This window comes from Rattus rattus, chromosome 15, assembly GCF_011064425.1.
Source record: "Rattus rattus isolate New Zealand chromosome 15, Rrattus_CSIRO_v1, whole genome shotgun sequence".
Classification (NCBI taxonomy): domain Eukaryota; kingdom Metazoa; phylum Chordata; class Mammalia; order Rodentia; family Muridae; genus Rattus; species Rattus rattus.
In genome coordinates, this window is record NC_046168.1 from 69,538,571 (window position 1) to 69,560,600 (window position 22,030).

The following is a 22,030-nucleotide window of genomic DNA, read 5'->3' on the forward strand; positions in this document are numbered from 1 at the left end:
ATAATGCCATTAGGAGATAAGTTAATGCTATATCCATATAGCAGAATAATAGTAGACTCTTGTACAGAGTCTGTGATCTGTCTAGCTATAGATTCTTGGCCTAATAATGGTGGTAGGTGTGGGTTTTTGTCTTGTGAGTTCAATCAGAAAATGATTGGTTGTTCCCATGAGATTCATGCCACTATTGGACCAGTGTTATATCTTTCTAAGCCGGTCATTACTGTAGCTCATAGAAGTCACAGCTGAGAATGAATGATGAGTCCCTTTCTCCTCTGGTAGCATGTATGACATATTCCAGCACTATGAAAGCTAGTCAGTAGAGATGAGGGTCAGTACCAGCTTAATTACTCTGTGTTCTGTGATTAAAGTATGTGGTGTCTTCAGCAATAGTGTCTGACTGTCAAGTTCTGGAGGACAATCAGAATATTGGAAATCGTCTGAGTCATGTGAGCATCCCGAGGAAACCTAATGGCCGACGAGTGAATCCTGGACAGTGTCTCAGGCATTCATGTGGTTTGAATGCATGCATTTCATAGGAAAGGAGGGATGGGTTTCTGCTCCTATTCATGACTGGTGTTCTGGTTCCTCCTCTGAGACTAGATGAGAATGGCGAGCTACTCAACTTCTGTCAGACCACATTCTTGCAATTGTGTGTTCAGATTTAATCCATGACAGTGTTCTTAAGTTTAATGTCCTCTGTCCTCTGTGCTCTGTTTCATGTTTATCCTACCTCACCCGACTAACTGGAATTTTGAATCAAATTCAATAAGCCAAAATAAAGTCTAACTTAATCTGGGCTGTTCACATTGAGAACATGGTTTCACCACACATTTCTAGACATCTAGATGTTAAATTATGACTTTTCCATTTGTCTTCAGAAGTGATGTTCAGGTAATTTCCCCTTAATATACATCTATATAAGTCTTCCTTGTTTTTAATAGTTCTATATTCTGGATATGCCCATTGTCAAATCTACATATTGCAAATTCTTGGTTTGTTTATTGCTTTCTTGCTAGTGTCATTTGATTGCAGTTTTAATTTGAAGAACCTGTAGTTTCAGTTAGTACCTTTGTGGCCCATTAAGAAATCTTTACCCCTTCATGATAAATATTCTCCTGTCCACCACTTAATGACATTTCCTCATATCTTGGAACATCTTTGTTGTGTTCCTTTTCACACTGTGAATTCTTCAGTCTGGTTGGCATGAATTTTTCTGCAAGGTGTTGTTTTTGTTATAGTTTCTATTGCTGTGATAACATGCAATGATTAAAACTTGGGAGAAAAGTGTTTATTTCATTTTAAAACTCTCAGGTCATACTCTACATCCAAAATATTCTTGGATGTATGATCTTCCACTGTAGCATAGTTAGTTAGTTAGGAGTTACACTCTGGGAGAAGCTGAACTTTCCTTTCCCAGCAGCTAACAATGTCCAATCATTCCAAGGCTAGGGTTGGGACTGTGTGTCCAACTTCCCACTCCATGCTGGGATTTGGTCTAGACTGGGCTTGCACAGGATTTTTATTGTGTAATTTAAATTGGCTGGATCCAGAAACTCTCCTGGCTCTGCTTCTGAAGTGCCATGACCATAGGTATGAACTACAATGCCCGACACTGGTTTTTGAATATAGTATATTTTATTCATGCTTATAGTTGTGGTTAGAGTGCTTGTTACCACACCCAGAAATAGCATTCTCTATCCTTACTTGTAATGTGGTTTGAATTGGCTTTTTAGAATTTTCCCTCAGGGTTGGGGATTTAGCTCAGCCAGGAGCGCTTGCCTAGCAAACGCAAGGTCCTGGGTTCGGGTCCCCAGCTCCAAAAAAAAAAAAAAAAAAAAAAAAAGATAGAATTTCCCCTCTTCCTTTGTTTCCTCTTTAGTTGTATCTTCTAACCTTCCATTACTGGCTTTTACTTCTGAGGCATCTTCTCTTAGGTAGCTTCATTCCCCAGACAGGCACATCTACTGTATGGGTTTAAATAGCATCTAGCTCTGAGAACGACTTACCTTTGAGTTTGTTTTTGATAGAGAATTCCCATAAATATCAATATTTGATATTAAGCTGATTTCTACTGTGTTGCAGATTCTTCACAATTACATTGTGTTTTCCGTAGCCCACAAACATTCTACCTTGTGGCATTTCCAATCTGGAATTCCCAGCTGAAGGCAATCATTATTCACTAGATTTTTCCAGTTGCACTGACCAAAACCTTGGTTGTATTTAACTAATGTTTCTCTTTCACATTTCTCTTCTAACCATACAGAAGATCCTTTTAATATTAAAAATACACCTGTTCTGAATCACAGTCTCCATTGCTCTTTCACTGAAGCTAGAGTACCATTGTTGCCTCTTACCCATGACATCACTTTAACAGACTTCCTCTATGTTTGCTTTTTAACAGAAAAAAATGAGGATTCTTTCAAAATATTATAAATCTCATTATTGTTAAGTTCAGACCCTATATTAAACTCCATGTCACTCCAAGTTAAACCTGATGCTTTAAATGTCCTGCAAATGAATACATTATCTCCCTCTTCTATTTTATTTTATTATTTCTTAAACTTCTGTCTTGTGTTTGAACCTCCTCATTAACTCTATAATGGCCTGTCAGTCACATCTTGCCTCTGGAGATTTATATCAGCTATTTTCTGCCTTCTGTATGCTTCTCCAAGATACCTACAAGTATATTTCCCCCATTTCCTCAAAGTCTTTATTCAAATGTCACCTCCTCAATAGAGCCTACTCTAACTCCCTATTTAGAATTCCAATCTGCTAACAACCCACCTTTTAAGATTTAATATTTGAAAATTGTGTGTGGGTGCGTGCACCCACATGTGGGCATATTCACGTGTAAGCAGGTTGCCAAGGAGGCCAGAGGTGTTGGATTTCCTGGAGTTGGAGTTACAGGCAGTTGTGAGCCACCTGGTATGGATGCTGTACATATTCTTAGCTTAATATGCCATATTTTCAGTCCCATATTGAAGTAAAATATAGTCATTATCACCTAACACTCTAGGTATCCGTTTATCTTTAGTGTATCATATATTGCTTGCATCTCACTGGGTGGACGTAAAGTTACAAGTATTTGGACCATTACCTGCTCTTTTTAGTAACACAGATCTAGCACCCAGAAACACAGGTACCCAATAAACATAAAGCAAGGGAAGATCTGCAATCTCACAATGTCTGGACACTTCTGGTCACTGTTATCCTACTCCATGTCACCATCATCAGTTAGCAGGAACATTGAAGTCTCTTCCCAGTGCTTTCCCAATTTCCTGTCAACCCTATCATCATCTTCTGCAGACTGGTTATAATGTTTCTTCAGAGACACAAAGGGGTCATGCCACTGGACTCTCCTTTGCCCTGAACCCTCCAATTATGAAGTAAAATTTAAAAGCCCTCGATTGTTCAAAGTGAAAAAAACAAACAAACATAAGAATCTGGCTAAAGAGCAGCTCTCCAACCTCTGCTTTTGACATTCTTAGAATTAGCAAAGCATGCTCCCAACTGAAGGCCTCTGCATTCGTTCAGAAAAAAAAAAATCAACATTTGAAATATAGTGTGATTTCTCTTATTAGATCATAAGAGCCGCAAAAGTTGAAATTGATTTCTTAGAAATCAACCAAATATGATGGGCTTTTAGTTAATATTTCTTGAATAGTTAAATGAACAAGTAGGGCAACTCTTAACCCATAGACTTGGAAATCAAGATTTTCTTTAGAGAGTGGCTGTGAAGAATGGTAGTATTGTATGGACCAAATGACATTAAGTCATGAAGAATTTAGTATATTAACTAAAGTGCTTAGTAAATGGTAGCCAAGAAGAAAAAGGAGACATTGTTCACAATGTTAAATCCCCTTCGATAAGTTGGTATAGTGTCCATTTGTAAGCTTTGAGGAGGAAGCAGAGCAGTTCTGCCAAGCCCAGATTTCAAAGCATAAGTGTTTCAGCTAAGCAAAGAATGTCCCTGAATGTGGTTTACCGAAATACTGATTAACATAGGGCTTGATACATAGTAAGTATGAAACATTGTTGACCGTTATTATTTCTATTATTTGGATATTAGTGTTTGTTGCAAATTGGTATTTCATTCTCTTCCAGATTTTTAAAATAACTAACAAACTGAAATAAATGGTTTGGGATTCAAGAAATTATCTGCAGCTTCTCCCAGGGCAGAGCCCTGACCTCTTGATTCCTGCCTAGAGGATTTTCTCAGAAGCTCAAGAACTCTTGCTCAGAAATGTCTTGGCCATGGGACTCATTTGAATGTGAAATTAAAATCCTTAGGTGTTCAGAAAAGAAGGCAAACTCTCTCTTTTCTGGTCCACTTGGGTCTGAACTCATTCTTCTTTCTTAGTTTCTTCTTTTTGTTCCCTTCTCTACATCTAGCAAGATCTTAGGACTGGCTTTAAGTGACTGCCTGACATTTTCCTTTAGAAACGTGCAGTCCTAACATTGAATCTGGACTATCAGTTTTAATCCTTATTATAATTTGGAATGTCAGAGTGGATAATTTTGACAGTGAGATGGTTAATGTTATGTGCCAGTGTAACCAAGCCATAGGTATCCAGATATTTGGTAAAACCCGATTCTAAGAATGACAATATTTGGGGTTGAGATTAAGCTCTGAACTGGCAGAATGTATAAATCCATTTTCTCTTCCAATTCAGCACTGCATCTAACCCTATTAAAGGCCTGAATAGAACAAGATAACTGAATAAGTGGGAACTACTGTATTACTGTACTACTAATGAAGGCCATCAGTTTTTCCTATATTTGGATTTGAACTGAAATATCGCCTTTCTTGAGTCTCTAGTTTGCTGAGAATTGTCAACTTCCATGACAATGTAGACCAGTTACAATATGTCTATATATCTGACTCTGTTTCTCTTTTTCTTTCTCTAAGTATATCGGTAGATAAATGAACAGACACAGGAAAAGGTAAAGATAGGTAATAGACAAAGAGATAGATAGATAGATAGATAGATAGATAGATAGATAGATAGATAGATAGATAGATAGATAGTAGATAGTAGATAATAGATAGATGATAAGATAGATAGATGATAGATAGATAGGTAATAGATGACAGATGCATAGACAGATAGATGGATAGACAGATAGATGAACATATACACACAAACACCCTATTGTTCTATGTCTCTGGAAAACAATACCCAGTGTTTGGACAATGCCTGACATATGTGGCACCTGTCCCCTTAAACTCACATTAGACATCACTCAGCACCAACTTCCCTTCAGGATGTTGGACATTAACAGAGCTGGGCTCGTAGCTTATTTTCTGACTTCTATCCCAAAACTTTCGCCATTCCTTGGCAGACTCCATTCACCTGGTATGTCTTTCCCTAGGCAGTGTAAGCCTTATAGATTCTCAATATGAAATAGAATGAAGGCTTCTCAGGGCATATGATATACCTCAAGTTCTGGGAACTGATTTATAAATATCAATAAATATTTACTAAATATAAAAATAAATAAAATTCTTTTTACAGAAGAACGATGTATCATGGAGAATGCAAATTAACCTGCTCATCTTTAAAACAATCATTAACTCTACTCTTCCCAAAAGTATTCTTTTGGGGTTACATGTATAAAGTGTTTACTGTCCCATCTGATTTACAGTAATATTAAAAACTTGTTTGAAACACTTGCTAAGGAGCCTTTATTCCACATTGTTCTCATAAGAGAAAATACTGTGATTTTGCATAAGGAGATTAGATACAACTCTAAAGAACCAAAGGAAAAAAGTGGGGATTTGTAGCCAAGGAGTTAGTTGATGAGGATCAGTGGGCAGAAAATTACTAAGAGTAAATGGAAGGAGAAAGCAGGGTTCTAGCTAAGTCAACTTAGCAGGATTCTTGCTGAAGACAAGCCAGGGCAATCAGACATAACCTGGGCATGGTGAAGGATGAAGTTCCTGGTCCTTTACTGAGGATGGGGGATTGAGGATAAAACAACTCATCAACCTTCTTGCTCAAACTGAGCAATGCAAAGTTGGACATTGTGTTGGTTAGAGGTAGTTGTCAACTTGACGGAATCTGAATCATGTGCAAGAAGTGCCACTATGTATAGCTGGGAAAGATTACGGTGTGTGTGGTAATTGGTGTGGGAAGATCCATCTTAGTTGTGGGTAGGACCTTTCTCTAGGCAGGGGTTTCTGGAATGTAGAAGCCAAAACAAACAAGCAAACCCAAAACAAACAAACAAAAAAGCAAAACTGAGCAGTTTCGTTGCTCTCTTCAGATTTTAGATATTAAGGGACTCACTGCTTTAGTTTCCTGCTGTCTTGACCTCTCTGCCATGATGGATCTCTTAAACTGTGAGCTAAAATAAGCCCTTTCTCCCTTAAGTTGCTTCTGTCGGGTTATTTTATCATAGCACAGGCAAAGAATCTAAGACAGACACGGAAATGTAAACTTTGAGGCTGACGGTTCCATGTGATCTAAATACATTGTGCTCGCATATGAAGTTCTCAAATGATAAATAAATAAACCTTTAAAAACACAAGTTCTCATTGGAAAGATAATTCAGAGGGTCTTGACTAACATTTGGCTAAGGCATCAGTAGGCATTTAAACATGTTGCTCAGACCATTATTATAACATCTGTTAAAATATCTACCCAGTTTAGTGGTGTTTGCTAGCAAAACCTAGTGGATAATAATCCCAAGGTTTTGTACACATACTTACCACATCAACTATGCCGATGTTGTTCCAGCCTTGCATTATGGGGAGAAAAGATATAAACATGGGAATGACCCAGCAGCCTCCCAGCATTAATGCGATGCGTAGAGGGGTCATCTTGTTTCTATAAACCAAAGGTTGGCAGCAGATGGCATAATACCTGGAGAGACAATTAAGGGTGGGCCACAGGCAGGGGAAAATGAGAAGGAGAGGGGAAAGATCAGAGTAGATGAGGGAGAGAAGGAAGAAAGAGGAGTAAAAAGAGATGAGAAAAAGGGAAAATATTGAGAAAAGGAGAATCAGAGGAGGAGGTAAAGAGTAAAACAGGAAAACAAAATTGAAAATAAATGAGAAAGGAGGTGGCAGAGGAGGAAAATGAAAAGGAAGGGAATAAGGGCAGAGAACAAAAAGAAGAGTAAAGGCAATTATACAATAAAAAATTAACACATGGCTGAAACATTTGTTCTGCATAAAATGTTTCTATAGCATCTGAAGGTCATTGTCTCGAATTGGCTCCACTTCCCTCTTCATCTCCCAAAGTCTTATGCAGCCTGAGAAGCATGAAGGTCTACTCTGCCTTGGATTTCCACTCTCTGAGAAATTCTTTGAGCTCTCCAGACCCTGATACGCAGCTACTTTTAGCTTCTGTGACTATAGTTTGAACTATCACAGATTTGTTCCCTTCTTCCTGTTGGCTATGCTGAAATGTATGTACTTCTATGCTTCTCAAATTGTAATCCAGGCTTACCCTGTCTCCTCTCTTCTCCCTCAATAGACTTTGCTGAGAAGAACATGTAGTTCTGAGGCTCTTCTGAATCACAGCCTGCTGGGCAGCCACCTGGAGCATACATTTCCACCACTGAGTCAACCCTGCCTCCGGTAAGTACCTTGTATTTCCCCGTTTGGGGTGCATTCACCCCCTGGCTTCCCTCAGTTAACATGGGACCCATGTCAAAAGTAGAATTTACATGTGTTGTTTCTGACAGTGACCACTTAATTGTTTTTCTAAAGCTAAGGACATTCAATCGCAAACATCGCACTCGTTGGTATTGCCATCTTATTGAAAGTACTCTCCCCGTATTTACTGTGGTATGAGCCCGTTTAAGAATTCACTGTTTACCCTCTAATCTTGTGCCTAAAGTACTATATTTCTTCTACCGCCACAAATAGCCTCAGCTTGAACTCCCAGACTTGATCTCACATATTATTCCAGCCTATCCAAATGGTGGATGCCTTGATTGGCATTGCTCTAAACTAGTATACTTTGTGGATTCAGAGAAACAAATGGAAGTATTAAATTCCCTTTAAAATGTAATGTTGAGAGTGGTGTTATAGATCTAACCCACACTTTCCCAAATCCTTATACAACTTGCAGTACATAGTCAGGACACACTCAGTATCCTGGGAAACGGATAACTGAAGTTCAGATGTTGGACAGCTCCTTTGTCAGGGGCTAGGGAGGGAGGCAGCAATGTCTACTGTGCAGACAATTATGGAAATTTGAGCTTGCATAGACATGAATTATTAAGGAAGGTAGCAAAAATTCTTTCTTATCTTTAAAATATTAGCAATAGTAAAGAGGGGGAAGACTATTTTATTTATTTTTAAACTAGGTTGGTAAAATCCTGAGTGCTAGATTAGTGTATATATAAGGAAAACATGTGATTGTGCCCAGATTCACAATTCAGTTAAATTTTGTCTTTATTTAACAATAAACATAACAATCTTTTTAACTGGTAGCATGGGACAAGAGCTATGGAAATATGAGCTTTTTTGTTTGTTTATTATTTATTTATTTATTTATTTATTTTTTTTATTTTAAGACAGGGTTTTTCTGTGTAGCCTTAGAATTCATTCTGTAGACCAAACTGGCCTTGAACTCAGAGGTCTGCCTGTCTCTACCTCTGCTTCCTGAGTAGTGGGATTAAAGATGTGAGACATCACTGCTCAGAAAAAATATAAGATTCTTAGCTAAAACTCACAACATTGACATAAATGCTGAAGCTTCTTTTTGAGGATTTTGGTACCCTCGAGGCAGAGCTCTCAAAAATCCACCTTATATATTTTGAGTATCTTTTCTTAGATCATAAAATCTTCTCTTTCAAGCAAAAAATATTTAGAAACATTGTTTTGTGTATGGGTGTTGTTTCTAAGAAAACTGCCCTGTTGTATTGTGATCTTTCTCTAAAATATGCATGGTAGCATCATTAGTGAGAAGTTGTTAGTCAAATTGGCAAATGTTCTGAGATTCCCTAAACACACACTGACTGGGTTGACTGTAACAGTCACCATTGATTTTCTTACCAAAGACTCTACTTACAAAATATTACACAACACTCATAACTAGTGTTATGAGTGTGTGCACGCATGTGTGTGTTTTTGTAGGCATGTCTGTGTTTATGTGTGTGCAGAGGAGGCCAGAGGTCAATCTTGATTATCATACACCTGTTTTTTGTTTGTTTGTTTGTTTGTTTTGTGAAAAAGGGCCTTTCATGGGAAAGGAGTTCATCAAATATTCTCAGCTGGCCGACAGGGGTCTGCCTGTCTCTACCAAAGCCTGAGATTACATGCATGCACACCACATCCAGCTTTTTTACAGAGGTTCTGAAGCTTGAACAACATGTAACTTTAGTGACAGGAGTGTCTTTCCAGACCCTCATGAGTTTTTTTTAAAAGACAAAATACACAAATGTATCCATCTCAAAGAAGAAGAAATAAAAATTGATGAGGCCATGGAACACAGAAAAGAAACTACTACTACTATCATGTTCTCAAAGCAGTATAACTTCTAACTGCATTCTAAGTACTCATTCTTATACCACAGATACGTGTGGCTTTTGCGCCATGTCAAAGACGCTTCTCTTTTTTCAGAAGATGGAGACCAACACAAAATCACAACTGCTCAAACTGTAGAGAAGAGTGGGCCATGGGTAGCAGCCCCAGTGGATAGATCTACAACACAACTCCTAAGGCTCAAGGAAAATAGGGGAAGAGATACCAGAAAGATTGTAAAAGCCAGAGGATCAGAACATCTGTTCCAAGATAGTCTCGTATCAAAAATTTAAGACACGATATTAAAGGAAGCAAAAAAAAAAAAAAAAAAAGAGGAGGGTGTCTTTCTTTCTTCAAAAAGAGTTTATTAATGTAGAAGAGGTCACAAAAATTGAAAATGCCCATCCAGGTCAATCCTGCAGCATGTCCTTCTAACAGTGAGAATTAAAAGACGGGGGGTTGTTCATTCTCAGGCTAAATGGATGCTGTTTAGCAAACAGAATTGTAGTTTATCTCAGGAGTAGACTTAGAAAAGTTCTGTTCTTTAGCCATTCATAGGATATTTTTCTAGTGAACCAAAAATACTTTTCCAAAGTGATTGGATAAATGTTCTAATGACAAATTAGGTTTCAGATGACCAGGATTAACTAGAATGTAACAAACGGATTTACAAAAGTAAGTTCTTATGCAAACATTTCAAAGTTTGCTCACAAAACTCCGTAAAAGTCCCCTTTGGTAGACAACTTGCAGCTTCTCCAACCACAGCCACATGCAAATGAGCTATGTAATTGCTTTTAAATGTCTCTAGGGACACAATTTACTCTGACAAGTCTTAGATGACAGCAGTATATTTTAAGCCCCAAGCTAATGTCTTCACCACTCCTGCAATTAAGGAAAATTCTACTTTTCCGTTCCCTGCTCTCTAACCACAGGTAGAGGAGAAGTACCCAGAACAACCAGGAATCTTGGAATTTTACAACTAGCAGGGATCTTAGCAGTCAGCCTCATGTCTCCTCACAGTTTGGCACCGACTTCCTTTACCTTACTCATATGCCCTCTAGTCTTAGAGATAGCTATTGACCCTCTTCAAGACAGTTTCTTCAGTTGTAAGGTGGGATAATGATTTTATGCCATCCACTTGCTGTGAGAATGGAGGAGATAATGTTGAAAACATAGGAAGTTTCTAGTACACACATGTAGTAAGCTATTTATCAAATCATATGAAAATACTTGGATCAGCATCTCTCCTAGTACTTAGAGAGTCTAAGACACAAAACACTAAACAAACTGTTCCCTCTAGGTAAATGGCTGTGAATGATAGAGTTTATTGCATGTAAGATGTAATATGTACTATTGCTTACAAGTCCTGGGGTCGGTGTTTCACAGTAGTACCTAATACAACAGGGTAAACAGAGATCTCATCTATATCAATACATATCTATACCTATACACACACACACACACACACAGACACACGCACACGCACACACATGCACACATGCACACACACTCTTTTTTGTTTTCCCTTAATTTATTAATCTATTTACTTTAGATCCTGATCACTACCCAAGCTTCTCCAAACTCCCCCTCATACAGTCCTTCCCTTCATTCCCTGTCCCCTTCTCCTCTGAGAGGGTGGACCCCTGCACCCCATATTCTCCCATCCTGGCACATCAAGTCTCTGTTGGGAGTAGGTGTATTCTTTCCCAATGAGACCAGACAAGGAAGCCCAACTAGAAGAAATGAAATTACATGAACCAGTAACAGCTTTAGGGATAGCTCCCCACTTCAGATGTTTGGGACCCACATGAAGCCTAAGCTGAACATCTGCTACATATGTGCAGGGTGTGGGGGTGGGGAAGTCCATCCTGTGTATGCTCTTTAGTTGGTAGTTCAGTCGCTGAGAGCCCCAAGGGTCCAGGTTCATTGATTCTGTTGATCTTCCTCTGGAGTTCCTATCCCTCTGGGTCCCTCAATTTTCCCCCAACTCTTCCACAAGACTTCTTGAGCTCTGTGTCATGTTAGGCTATGAGTCTCTACATCTGTGTCTGTCAGGAGCCTCTCAGAGGACAGTTACACTAGGTTCCTGTCTGTAAGCATAACAGAGTATCATTAATAGTGTAAGGATGGGTGCTTGCCCATGGGATGGGTCTCTAGTTGGGCCAGTCATTGGTTGGCCAGTCATTGGTTGGCCAGTCATTGGTTGGCCAGTCATTGGTTGGCCAGTCATTGGTTGGCCAGTCATTGGTTGGCCAGTCATTGGTTGGCCAGTCATTGGTTGGCCAGTCATTGGTTGGCCAGTCATTGGTTGGCCATTCCCTCAGTCTCTGCTCCATCTTTGTCCATGCATTTCTTATAAACAGAACAAATTTTGGGTCAAGAGTTTTGTGGGGGTTTATGTCCTTATCCCTCACCGGGGGTCTAGCCTACCTATAGGAGGTGGTCACTTCAGGATCCAGGGATTGACTCTTACTGCTCTTCAATTGTCAGTAATCTTACCACACTCTTCTATCTGCTCTCACAATGTTCCATCACTGCACTAAGAGCTCTGTGATTCAGAGCCTCTCCTGTCATTCAGCACTATAATTCCAGTGTTCAGAAGAGCTCCCAGAAATCCGTAAGCACCCCATGAATAGTTGATGAAATGAATATAAAAGTCACAGCTCATATATTATGCCATGAAATCCAACTCAACAAATGTGACAGTTGGGTACACAGCGTGGACCAGTCTGGGAAGAGTATATGAAAAGAAGAAACTCTTGTTCACCTTCCTTGCAAAAATCACGCAGATATATTGGGAAAACAAATGGAACTGTGCGATACAGGTTCACAATGATTGACACATTTGATTTATACGTTCACAATTTTGTTATGCTCCAGGGAGATCATTAAGCGAAACAGACAGCTTTTCCCTTGCACGCGATAAAATATGCAGCCCTAGAGTGAGAAGAACATGCTTTACGAGGAACTTTGTTTCAAAGAAAACCTGGGAACTGAAGAGCTCTGGAGAGTTTTGCAGATAGAATATATCAAGTTCTGGGATGGCAGGAGACAGTTGGCAATACAAAAGCAAAGGAAAATACTGCTCTCCTTACAGGTAATGGTCTCTCAAATAAAGTAAAATGGGATTTTTTTAATGCATCCATCTTCCCTGCCTGCTGAGTTCTCTGGGGGTACCCTCAGCTCCCCAGAAAAAGCCTATATCCCAGCCAGACCTCCATTGTCTCACTACCTCCCTTCCCACCTTCATCAGACCTGCTGATCCAGAACCATACAGGTTAGATTCCCTTCCTGCACCCATCTTCCCTGCCTGCTGAATCCTCTGGGGTACTCTCAGCTGCCCTGAGCAGTGTGTTAAACCCAGTAAACCTACCACACCCCACTCTCACAATTGACAGGTCATCTAGAAAAAACTAGATGGAGAAATATTGAAACTAACCAACATTATGAAGCAAATAGACCCAACAGACATGTTCAGAATATTTCACCCAAACACAAAAGAATATACCTCCTTCTCAGCACCTCATCAATCCTTCTCCAAAATTGACCATAGAGTTGCTCACAAAGCAAGCCTCAACAGATACAAAAATATTGAAATGACACCTTGTATCTTGTCAGACCATCATGGCTTCAAGCTGAGCTTCAACAATGGAAACACCAGAAAGCCTACACACTCCTAGAAACTGAAGAACTCTCTACTCAATGACCTCTGGGTCAGGAAAGAAATAAAGAAATTAAAGGCTTTCTAGAATTCAATGAAGATAAGACTACGACACACCCAAATTTATGGGACACAATGAAAGCAGTGCTAAGAGGAAATTTATAGCACAAAGAAATTAGAAAGCTCTCACACCAGCAATTTAAAAGTACACCTTAAAGTCCACAAAAAAAGAAGCAAACACATTGAAGAAAAGTAGAAGGCAAGAAATAACCAAAATCAGGGCTGAAATCAATCAATCAATCAATCAGACAGACACAAAGAGAACAATAAAAAAAAATATCAACAAACTAAGAACTGTTTCTTTGAGAAAATCAATAAGATAAATAAACCCTTAGCCAAACCAACTATAAGACAGAGAGACAGCATCCAAATAAACAAAATCAGGAATGCAAAGGGAGACATACAACAGACACAGAAAATTCAAAGAATCATTAGGTCTTAATTCAAAAGCCTGTACTCTTTACTCCACAAACTTGGAAAATCTTAATGAAATGAATGATTTTCTAGATAGATACCACTTGCCAAAGTTAAATCAAGACCCAGAAAACCATTTAAACATCCCTATACCCCTAAGAAAATAGAAGCAGTCATTAAAAAACAAACATATAAATAAAAAACCCAGGGCCAGATTGTTTTAGTGCAGAATTCTACTATACTTTCACTCCTCAAACTATTCCTCAAAACAGAAACATAAAGAACATCGCCAAACTCATTCTATGAAGACACAGTCACCCTGATACCTAAACCACACAAAGACTCGACAAATAAAGAGAATTTCAGACCAATTTCTCTTACGAAAATTGCAAAAATACTCAAATTCAGGAACACATCAAAAGATGTTATCCACCATGATCAAACAGGCTTCATCCCAGGGATGCAGGGATAATTCAATATATGAGAGAGAGTCCATCAAAGTAATTCACTATATAAACAAACTGAAAGGAAAAAAACCACATGATCATCTCATTGGATGCTATGAAAAAGCCTTTGACAAAAATCCAAGACCCCTTCATGTCAAAAGTCTTAGAGAGATCAGAGATACAGGAAGACCAACAGAGTCAACTAACCAGGACCCTTGGGGCTCTCAGAGACTAAACCACCAACCACAGAGCATATACAGGATGAGCCTAGGTCCCCTGTACATATGTATCAGAAATACAGGTTGGTCTTCATGTGGGTCCCGAGCAACTGGAACAGGGGCTATCCAAAAAGCTGTTGTCTGTCTGTGGGGTATGTTCTTCTAGCTGGGCTTCCTTGTCTGACCTCAATGGGAGGGGATTCAGCTAGCCCTGAAGACTTGATGTGCCAGGGTAGGAGGATACATGGGTGGGCGGGTGGTGGTGGTGGTGTCTCTACCCTCTCAGATGAGAAGGCGAGGGAGATGGGAGGAGAGACTGTGGGAGAAGGGAAGCGGACAGAGGGATCAGGATGTAGAATGAAGAAAGGAGAGAGAGAGAGAAGAAAAGAGAGGAGAGAGGAATGAAGAAAGGAAAGAAAAAGAAATAAAGGAAGGAGAAAGGAAGGAAGGAGAAAAGAAGGAAGGAAGGAAGGAAGAAGGAAGGAAGGAAAAAAAGTAAAATTTACTTTTATAAGTAATTGTATTTAAAGCCAAATGCAGGATAGGTTGCAAATGTGTTCAAACAGAGTTCAACAGAGTTAGAACAGCTAAGTCTTAAAAAGAATCTAGTGGAAGAACAAAGGTATAATTGGTCAACGTAGAGGAAACCGGGGGATAACATGACTCCATCTGATTGTAGGTATGCCAAAGACACCTTTAAACCTTCAGCTCATGGTTGTTCAGTCACTCTCTCTCCCCTTCCCTCCTTCAATAATATTTTTTATACTATATGTTCAGATATGTGCACTTGTTTTATGAATGGAATTGTGACAAACATTTAAGTCTGAAACTTGCTTTTTCTCAAATAACCGTTTTATCTCTCAGCGTATATTACTCGTCAGGAGATTCGATGGCTTCATTTCAAAAGTAGCATCTTAGTTGCTTTTCATTCAACAGAATCTCAGACAATACAGTGTTTGACCTATGACTCAGACTATATCAAGCATACTAATTTTAGTTTTGAAATTCTTTCAATTTTTCAGTAATATGATTCATTGGTCAAAGTACCAAGAACTATAAGAATTATAGAAATGGCTCTTTTAATAGTAAAGATGTTCTGCATTCTTACTGGATCCAGGACCCAGTAATCTGGGCAAACATTAAGACTCAAAGTGAGTCTCCTTCTTGAAAGGCACTATCCTTTCCTAGAACACTCACAGCAGCTTGAGGTGGGAGAGGACTGTGTCCTGGCAGGATTCATGCAGATAACAAGGACATCATACCTCTCCCATCCCCAATCATCCCTAGAAACCCCTTCCCTGCCTTGACCCACTTCAAATGTGATTGTGAGAGGGACACTGCAAAGGTGGAGACTAGATCATAAAGAAAACCATATCGTTCAAGGCAAGTCATTGACTGTAATGTTTGGGATGGACCGTCCCACTCAGTGTGGGTATCACTTGGGATAGGACTGGAGACAAAGAAAACACAAAAATCAGTCCCATCTTCCTTGTGGAGTTCAAGTTTCTAATGTCAACTATGGAGAAAAAAATGAAAACTTGCCAAATAAATATTTATATGCAGCTACTGTTTAATTGTCAAAAGCATCATTAAATGCAAATTCCAGCAACTCAAACATTTTCCCATCCTTGTTCACCATGCAGTGCTTCCTCCCACAAGGGAGAAAAAAAGGCTTTGTGTGAGAAATTGCAGAACTGCATTTAATGAAAAATGCAGTGAGTTCTACGAAGAATTTGTCTAAGGAGATTAGAGATGGACTTTTGCCGCAGGGAAGACAGAACTGAACTAAAACGTGACAATCACACAGTGAGCAAAGGAGCTCTCCAGGCACAGAGAGGAGCCAGTGCCTTGAAGGCAGCAGAAGAAAAGAGGCCAAGGTTCCCAGAGCCTAGAGACAGGGCTGGTGAAGGGCGTGGAGGGAAGCTCTGGATAGAGATAGAAATAGACAGTGAAATTCTCCTTTTCTCATCAATTGTTACCATTCTCATACCTCATTGGAAAAATATCTTTGTGCACTGGATGGTGATTAACACATAGTCACAGCTTGTCAGAGGGCAGAGAATAAGTGTCCAAGGAGTGCTCAGCAACAAATGACACACACACACACACACACACACACACACACACACACACACACATACACACACCATTGATGCTTCGAGACAGTAGCAGAAGAGGGGGCAGAAAGAATCTGAGATTAGAGAAGACTAGAGGAAAAAATGTCTTCTGGATGTGGCAGGACCACTGCATTCATGAACGCAGAGCATCTTTGTTTGCCTGCACGGATCTTCGCAAGACCAAGCCAGTTAACATTCTAGCTCTGAGTGGGAAGGTGATCCTCCGCTCGTATCCAAAAAGCTATGGACAGTGGGAGCCCTTCTCAGGGAGGGAGAGCCAGTTTTCTTGAAGGGCATAGCACCTGGTAGGTTGACTGTGCTCCTGTGCTTGGTCCCACAATTAGGAATATGTGAGCAGCACATATTGGTGTTGATAGTTCATTTTAAAGGGGGACATAAACTTGGGAAGTAGGGGTAGGTAGGTCTAGGAGGAGTTGGGGTAAATAAGATCAAATACATTGTATGAAATTCTCAAAGATTTAATAAAAATATTTTATACAGAGGAATAGCAGGGCATACAATGAGTGGGGAAATAGAAAAAGAACAGGGAAAAACTTTGTGGAGAGGGGAGGAATAAATAACTCCCAAATGTTTGAAAAAGCTATAGGGAGATAATATTTTTTGTTCACTTAAAATTCACATGTGATACAGGTAATGCACATATTGTTTAAATGAAGTTCATTCCCTTGTGGTAATGTTCTCCCCAAGAGCCGTAGATTATCTAACAAACTCGGGAAACTCCTCTTCAAGTTGTTGGTCAGGGTAGCCTAAGATGCTCCTCAAAGAATTTGGCCTATTGCCACTACCCTTGGTTTCCTCCCAGAGCACGAAGGTAAAACTCTGTTGCTGAAAACATGCACACTTCAAACACAGGGATCAAACTGGATGTGGTACAGAAGCCTCTTCCCTGGGGAATTGTATCATAGTGTCATAGAAGGTGACATACAATCTTGCAAGGGAGAGAAGCAGTCAAAACTCCTACTCAAGTGCCAAGCGTGGGTACCACAACAATGACCAGCATGGCAAGATATTCCCAAGGGTCTAAGGGTGGATGATGCATCTTGGGGATAAACCACAGCTGTGGGGCTGTGTGCTCCAAGATCTCTGGCTTGGCTAGGTGCTCGGGTTCGGGTGAGGAGAGAGAACTCAGGCAGGGGTGGGGGGGATTGCAGTCTCGGTGCTGGTTCTTTTCCTTTCTGCCGCTGCCACTTTGGTTGCTCAGGCAGGGCTGAGCCAGCAGGACACTGACTAGCCAGCAAGAAGTGCCGAGGAGCTCCTGCCAGTAATTTCAGAAGGGCAGATCTCTTCCCCAAGCAGCCATGTTACAGCTCTTATAGCAGAAGCTCTCAGACGATGGAAGAATTCCTGCATGCTTTTAATCCTTCTGAACATGATTCTTAAATACAGTTTTTGGATTGGTCAGTGTCTGACAGCAGGTAATTCCAATAGGTTTGGCCTGAGAGCTTGGGAAGATCTCATCTACATATTTGGTGGCTGATCTGTCTTGACCTGTGGAGGAGGAGCTTGGGGCATTTCCCTATGAGACTGATCTGTCTCAAACCTTTCTACAGGGGTCTTTGGGTAGGGGGGACCTGTAGCTATATGAGAAGGCCCTGATCTCCTAAGAGACTGGGAATGTGCCTGTTGTCCCTTTTAGGGTCCGGGTATTTGACCTATCTCGATCAGGAATCATGATATCTTTCACAGCTGGCTGCCCTACTCATAGCCATCTAATAGGACCCACGTCCTACTCAGTAAGCGAGAATTCACACCTGGTAGTGTAAACCTACTCACCTACCTATGGTTGGCAAAACTTTGGACTCTGAAAGAGAATCTACTATGCCACTTTCCTAAACCCTGTCCATTTCCTGACCACATTCTATATACTCACCTTTAGATCTACAGACAAATGTAGCCTTCACCTGCTCATCAGACAAGGGTGTTAATTTTATAGCAGACGGGGACTATGAAGAAATCAACAGCTGATAAAGATGTAGAGAAGTAAGAGGCCACAGGGATCCAACCTCAATCAATATATCTGAAATGCAACCTCTACAATTAAGGCTCAAGGAACGTGGCAGAAGAGAGGGATGGAGAACCAGAATACCAGGTTATATCTGCCGCAAGACCATGACAGAGAAGCTACTATACCCATGAAATCTTAGTAATATATCTGACTTAAGAAGACCTATATTTGGTACATCAACAAAGATGGGGAAATATCACAAGGCTCCACCTTCAGAAGAAAAGCTACAGTCAATGATGGCTGAGAGAATGAGAATCTGTCTTCTCTAGAGGTGAGCTCCTGATAGGTGATCCAATGATGAGTCATCAGGGTTAAACACATATAAGCATGAGTAACACTAAATGGACTCAGCAGGGTGTGTGGGCTGAGGGGAAGGAAGGAGGACAGGGAAGGAATTGAAGTAGGGAGAGGGTAGGATAAAAATACAGTAAATACAATACATATGCATAGAATTCTAAATCAATTAAGTTGGATTCTAAATCAATTAGAAATATTTAATTAAATTTAGAAATTCTCTACATCAATCAGTGAGGTCGTATCTCAAAGCAAGAGGTAGCTATTGAAAAGTTCCAGGCAAGTGGCTCCGAGTAGCCATTTTCAAAGCTGGCCATTTGTTGGATCTTGGAAGTAGAAATGCATACAGCAACCTGAGGAGAACATTAGAGGATGTACTGGTGTGTTGACAGAAGTTGAGTGCCAATCCCAGCCATACCGTGTTGCCATGGACAATGATCCACCTCAGGTAGATTAACCTTTGTCCTGAACTTCGGTCCTGCAAGATTGATGCTTTACCCTCCATTTTTTTTTTTTTTTTGAGACAAAGAAAACTGGTACTTAGAAAGGCTTATTAATCCACTGTCAATCTCAGAGGCAAAAACCTGACAGAGCTGAAAGTTAGATCTCTCAAATGTTAAAACAGATGGCTTTTAATGTCCAATTCCTCACTGCTTCACTACATCCTGAGCCTACTTGAGGAAACGTTCATGAAGGGGTATGAGCTGAAATCTGAAAGTCTGAAGCTAACCCATCCCTGACAGGAGACCTTTTAGCATTTGTCTTGGAGCTGGCTAGATTCTATTCTCTACAGAAAGAAAGCAAAAAGGAAAGAAAGGGAGGAAGAAGGAAGGAAGGAAGGAAGGAAGGAAGGAAGGAAGGAAGGGAGGAAGGAAGGAAGAAATGTCTCCCATTTTTATTCCATGAGTGGTTCATTTCCTTCCCCTGGCTTTTGCCAAAATCTCACTGAGTTCCAGCTTCCCCTTAACCCCAGCCTTGCCTTTTCCTAAGTGTCAGCATTGTATTATGTCTAGTCTCAAAGATCATTGTAGTGATTGTCATACACAGGCTACCCTCTCTGATCTCCCCGTGTTTTCTACTTTCTCATATTTCATTTTATGAAATATGAAACTTCATATAATATCTACTGTTTGTAAAATATCTTTTATATACTGACATTCAATTATAAACAAGCTAAGACACAAATTTCTAATTACGACACATGGTAGGTCTTACTGTTGGCCAACAGTCCACTTATGTTCCTCTCTCTCATATGCAGTGGAGTCTCATTAAATGTATATACGTAGAATGTAGGCAATTCAACTCTGTGTTTTTATCAGGAAAACAAGGAATGGTTTTAACAGTGGAGGCTATGTCACCTGCCATTCTCATCAGCGCCCTCATGACACAGGAGGAGAATCTGTCGTCACAGTTGGTTTCAATTCTTAAGGATCAGCCCTAGATGAGTAATTTTCTAAGAAACCATTATTTTACTGTTTAAAGATGAATATTTTTTGATAATATAGCATCCTCTAACTTGGGCTAATTACTCTTCTAAGTACTTAATTTAAGACATGCATCTCTCCCAAGCCAGAGGAAGGAGGTCTGTGGGTGGTTGGAGGGGAAATGAGATGCTCTCCTCAGCTGTGTGAGCTTCTGAAAGCTTTATCTCATGTTTCCTTCTGGGTCCTAGGCCTAAAGCCACATATTCATCTGACTTCTGAAGTATGTTTGTTTGTTTGTTTGTTATTCAGTGAAATTGACCAGAAATGGACACTGGAAAGAGCTGATAAGCATAAATCTGCAACAAAGGAAGCAAAAGGGGACCATTTGACACCCTAAGTATGAAAAACAAAGAGACAAACACAATTTACACTGGGGAAAGAATGCTAAACTAGAATTGAATGCTAAACTAAAACTTTAAAAAGGCAATTATTAGAGGTTTAATTGTCAATTTTAACTTTCTAGGAAAAACATCCCCACAATCACATGAAATTAGCTAGACCTTATTACATAGGCATATTTAAGGAGAAGGTCATGTCCAAACACAGAGTGATATCATTCTGAACTGGCCCATAGCATCCTGGGCAGATGCACTAATTCTTGTCGTGTGGCTTTCTTAACCTTTTGTTCCTGCTGTCAATACAAAATTGAAAATCAACTTGGCTGAGGATACCTATCGCCACGGTAGACTTTGCAAGCAATTGCTAGTCCGTGCCAACCTTTGGGTCTTCTATATCTCTGAGAGTACCTGCCTGAGTAGGAGTCCTCCACAAGGACTGCACTTGGGAAAGAATCACTGAACTTCCACATCTGTCTCTCTGAAGTATTTGTGATGATTCAGGAAAGGAAAGAAAGACACCAGGTAATATCTGTTAGGTGACTGGTGACAAATGCAGTCCACTGGACACATTGTTCTGCTCTTACCTATCCAGGGAAATGCAGCAGAGGTGAAAAATTGATGCTGTGGTGAGTAGGACATCCAGAGAGGTCCGGACCAGGCAAAACATCTCCCCATAAAACCAGATGTCTTGGACCAACTCAATGGCACCGAAGGGCATCACCAGCACCGAAACCAGCAGATCAGCAAAGGCAAGAGACACAATGAAATAATTGGTTTTTATTTTCCTGTGAGGAAAAAGGTATAGGCAAGGTGGTGGGGGAAGGATGTGGGGAAGAAGGTGGGGAGAGTGAGGGAAGAATTGGAAAGAGTAGAAGGAAGGAATGAAGGGAGGTAGAAAGGGAAAGAAAAAAACATCATACATTAAACATAATCCACGAGACTCAATTTTCCCTTCTGCACCATGGTAGATTCTCTGTGCTCTGACCTTTTCTGACTTCTCCAGACCCATGTCATGCCCAAAGCCCTCTTTGCCTTCTGCCCTTCTGCCCTGACCAGAGGTTGGATGTTGGCGTATCGAGGACCATTCTGAGGTTCCACACAGTTGTGCTTTCTCCCACCTACTCTTCTTGCCACCCTACCTTTGGTCCCAGCTTAGGCACTCCCAGTGTTAAGCTGTACCATTCTCAGCTGCTAAGATGACCTCTTCTGTTCCTACTAAGTGTGACTCCAGGAAAGTTCTGCATTGTTTTTTCTCTGCCTCTTTACTGGGTCAGGGTCTGTCTTGCTTGGAAACAGGATACTTCTGCCTCACCTTTTCTTTTATGGTTGGATGCTACTTAGCACAGGCCAATATCCAGTGAATTTTAGGGAACTTCAGTACCTAGGGTTCAACTCAGATCAATTAGACAAAAAAAGTGAGTGGGTATTATCCTCCTTTGCTGAATATTGCTATCTAAGACACAGGATGGCCAGTTCAAATTTGATGTTTAACAA

The 22,030-nt window shown here is 40.2% G+C and overlaps 1 protein-coding gene across 2 annotated transcripts in view; it reads right to left on the bottom strand.

The window, feature by feature from the left end:
- Positions 1 to 22,030, bottom strand: part of Htr4 (5-hydroxytryptamine receptor 4) — a 138,047-nt gene that overhangs the window by 29,103 nt on the left and 86,914 nt on the right. For both annotated transcript variants that reach the window (XM_032885516.1, XM_032885517.1), the window contains exons 4-5: positions 21,121 to 21,321; positions 6,713 to 6,866 (exon numbers count right to left, since the gene is read on the bottom strand). In XM_032885516.1, coding sequence (XP_032741407.1) covers positions 6,713 to 6,866; positions 21,121 to 21,321 — 355 coding nt within the window. The remainder of the gene's footprint in view (positions 1 to 6,712; positions 6,867 to 21,120; positions 21,322 to 22,030) is intronic.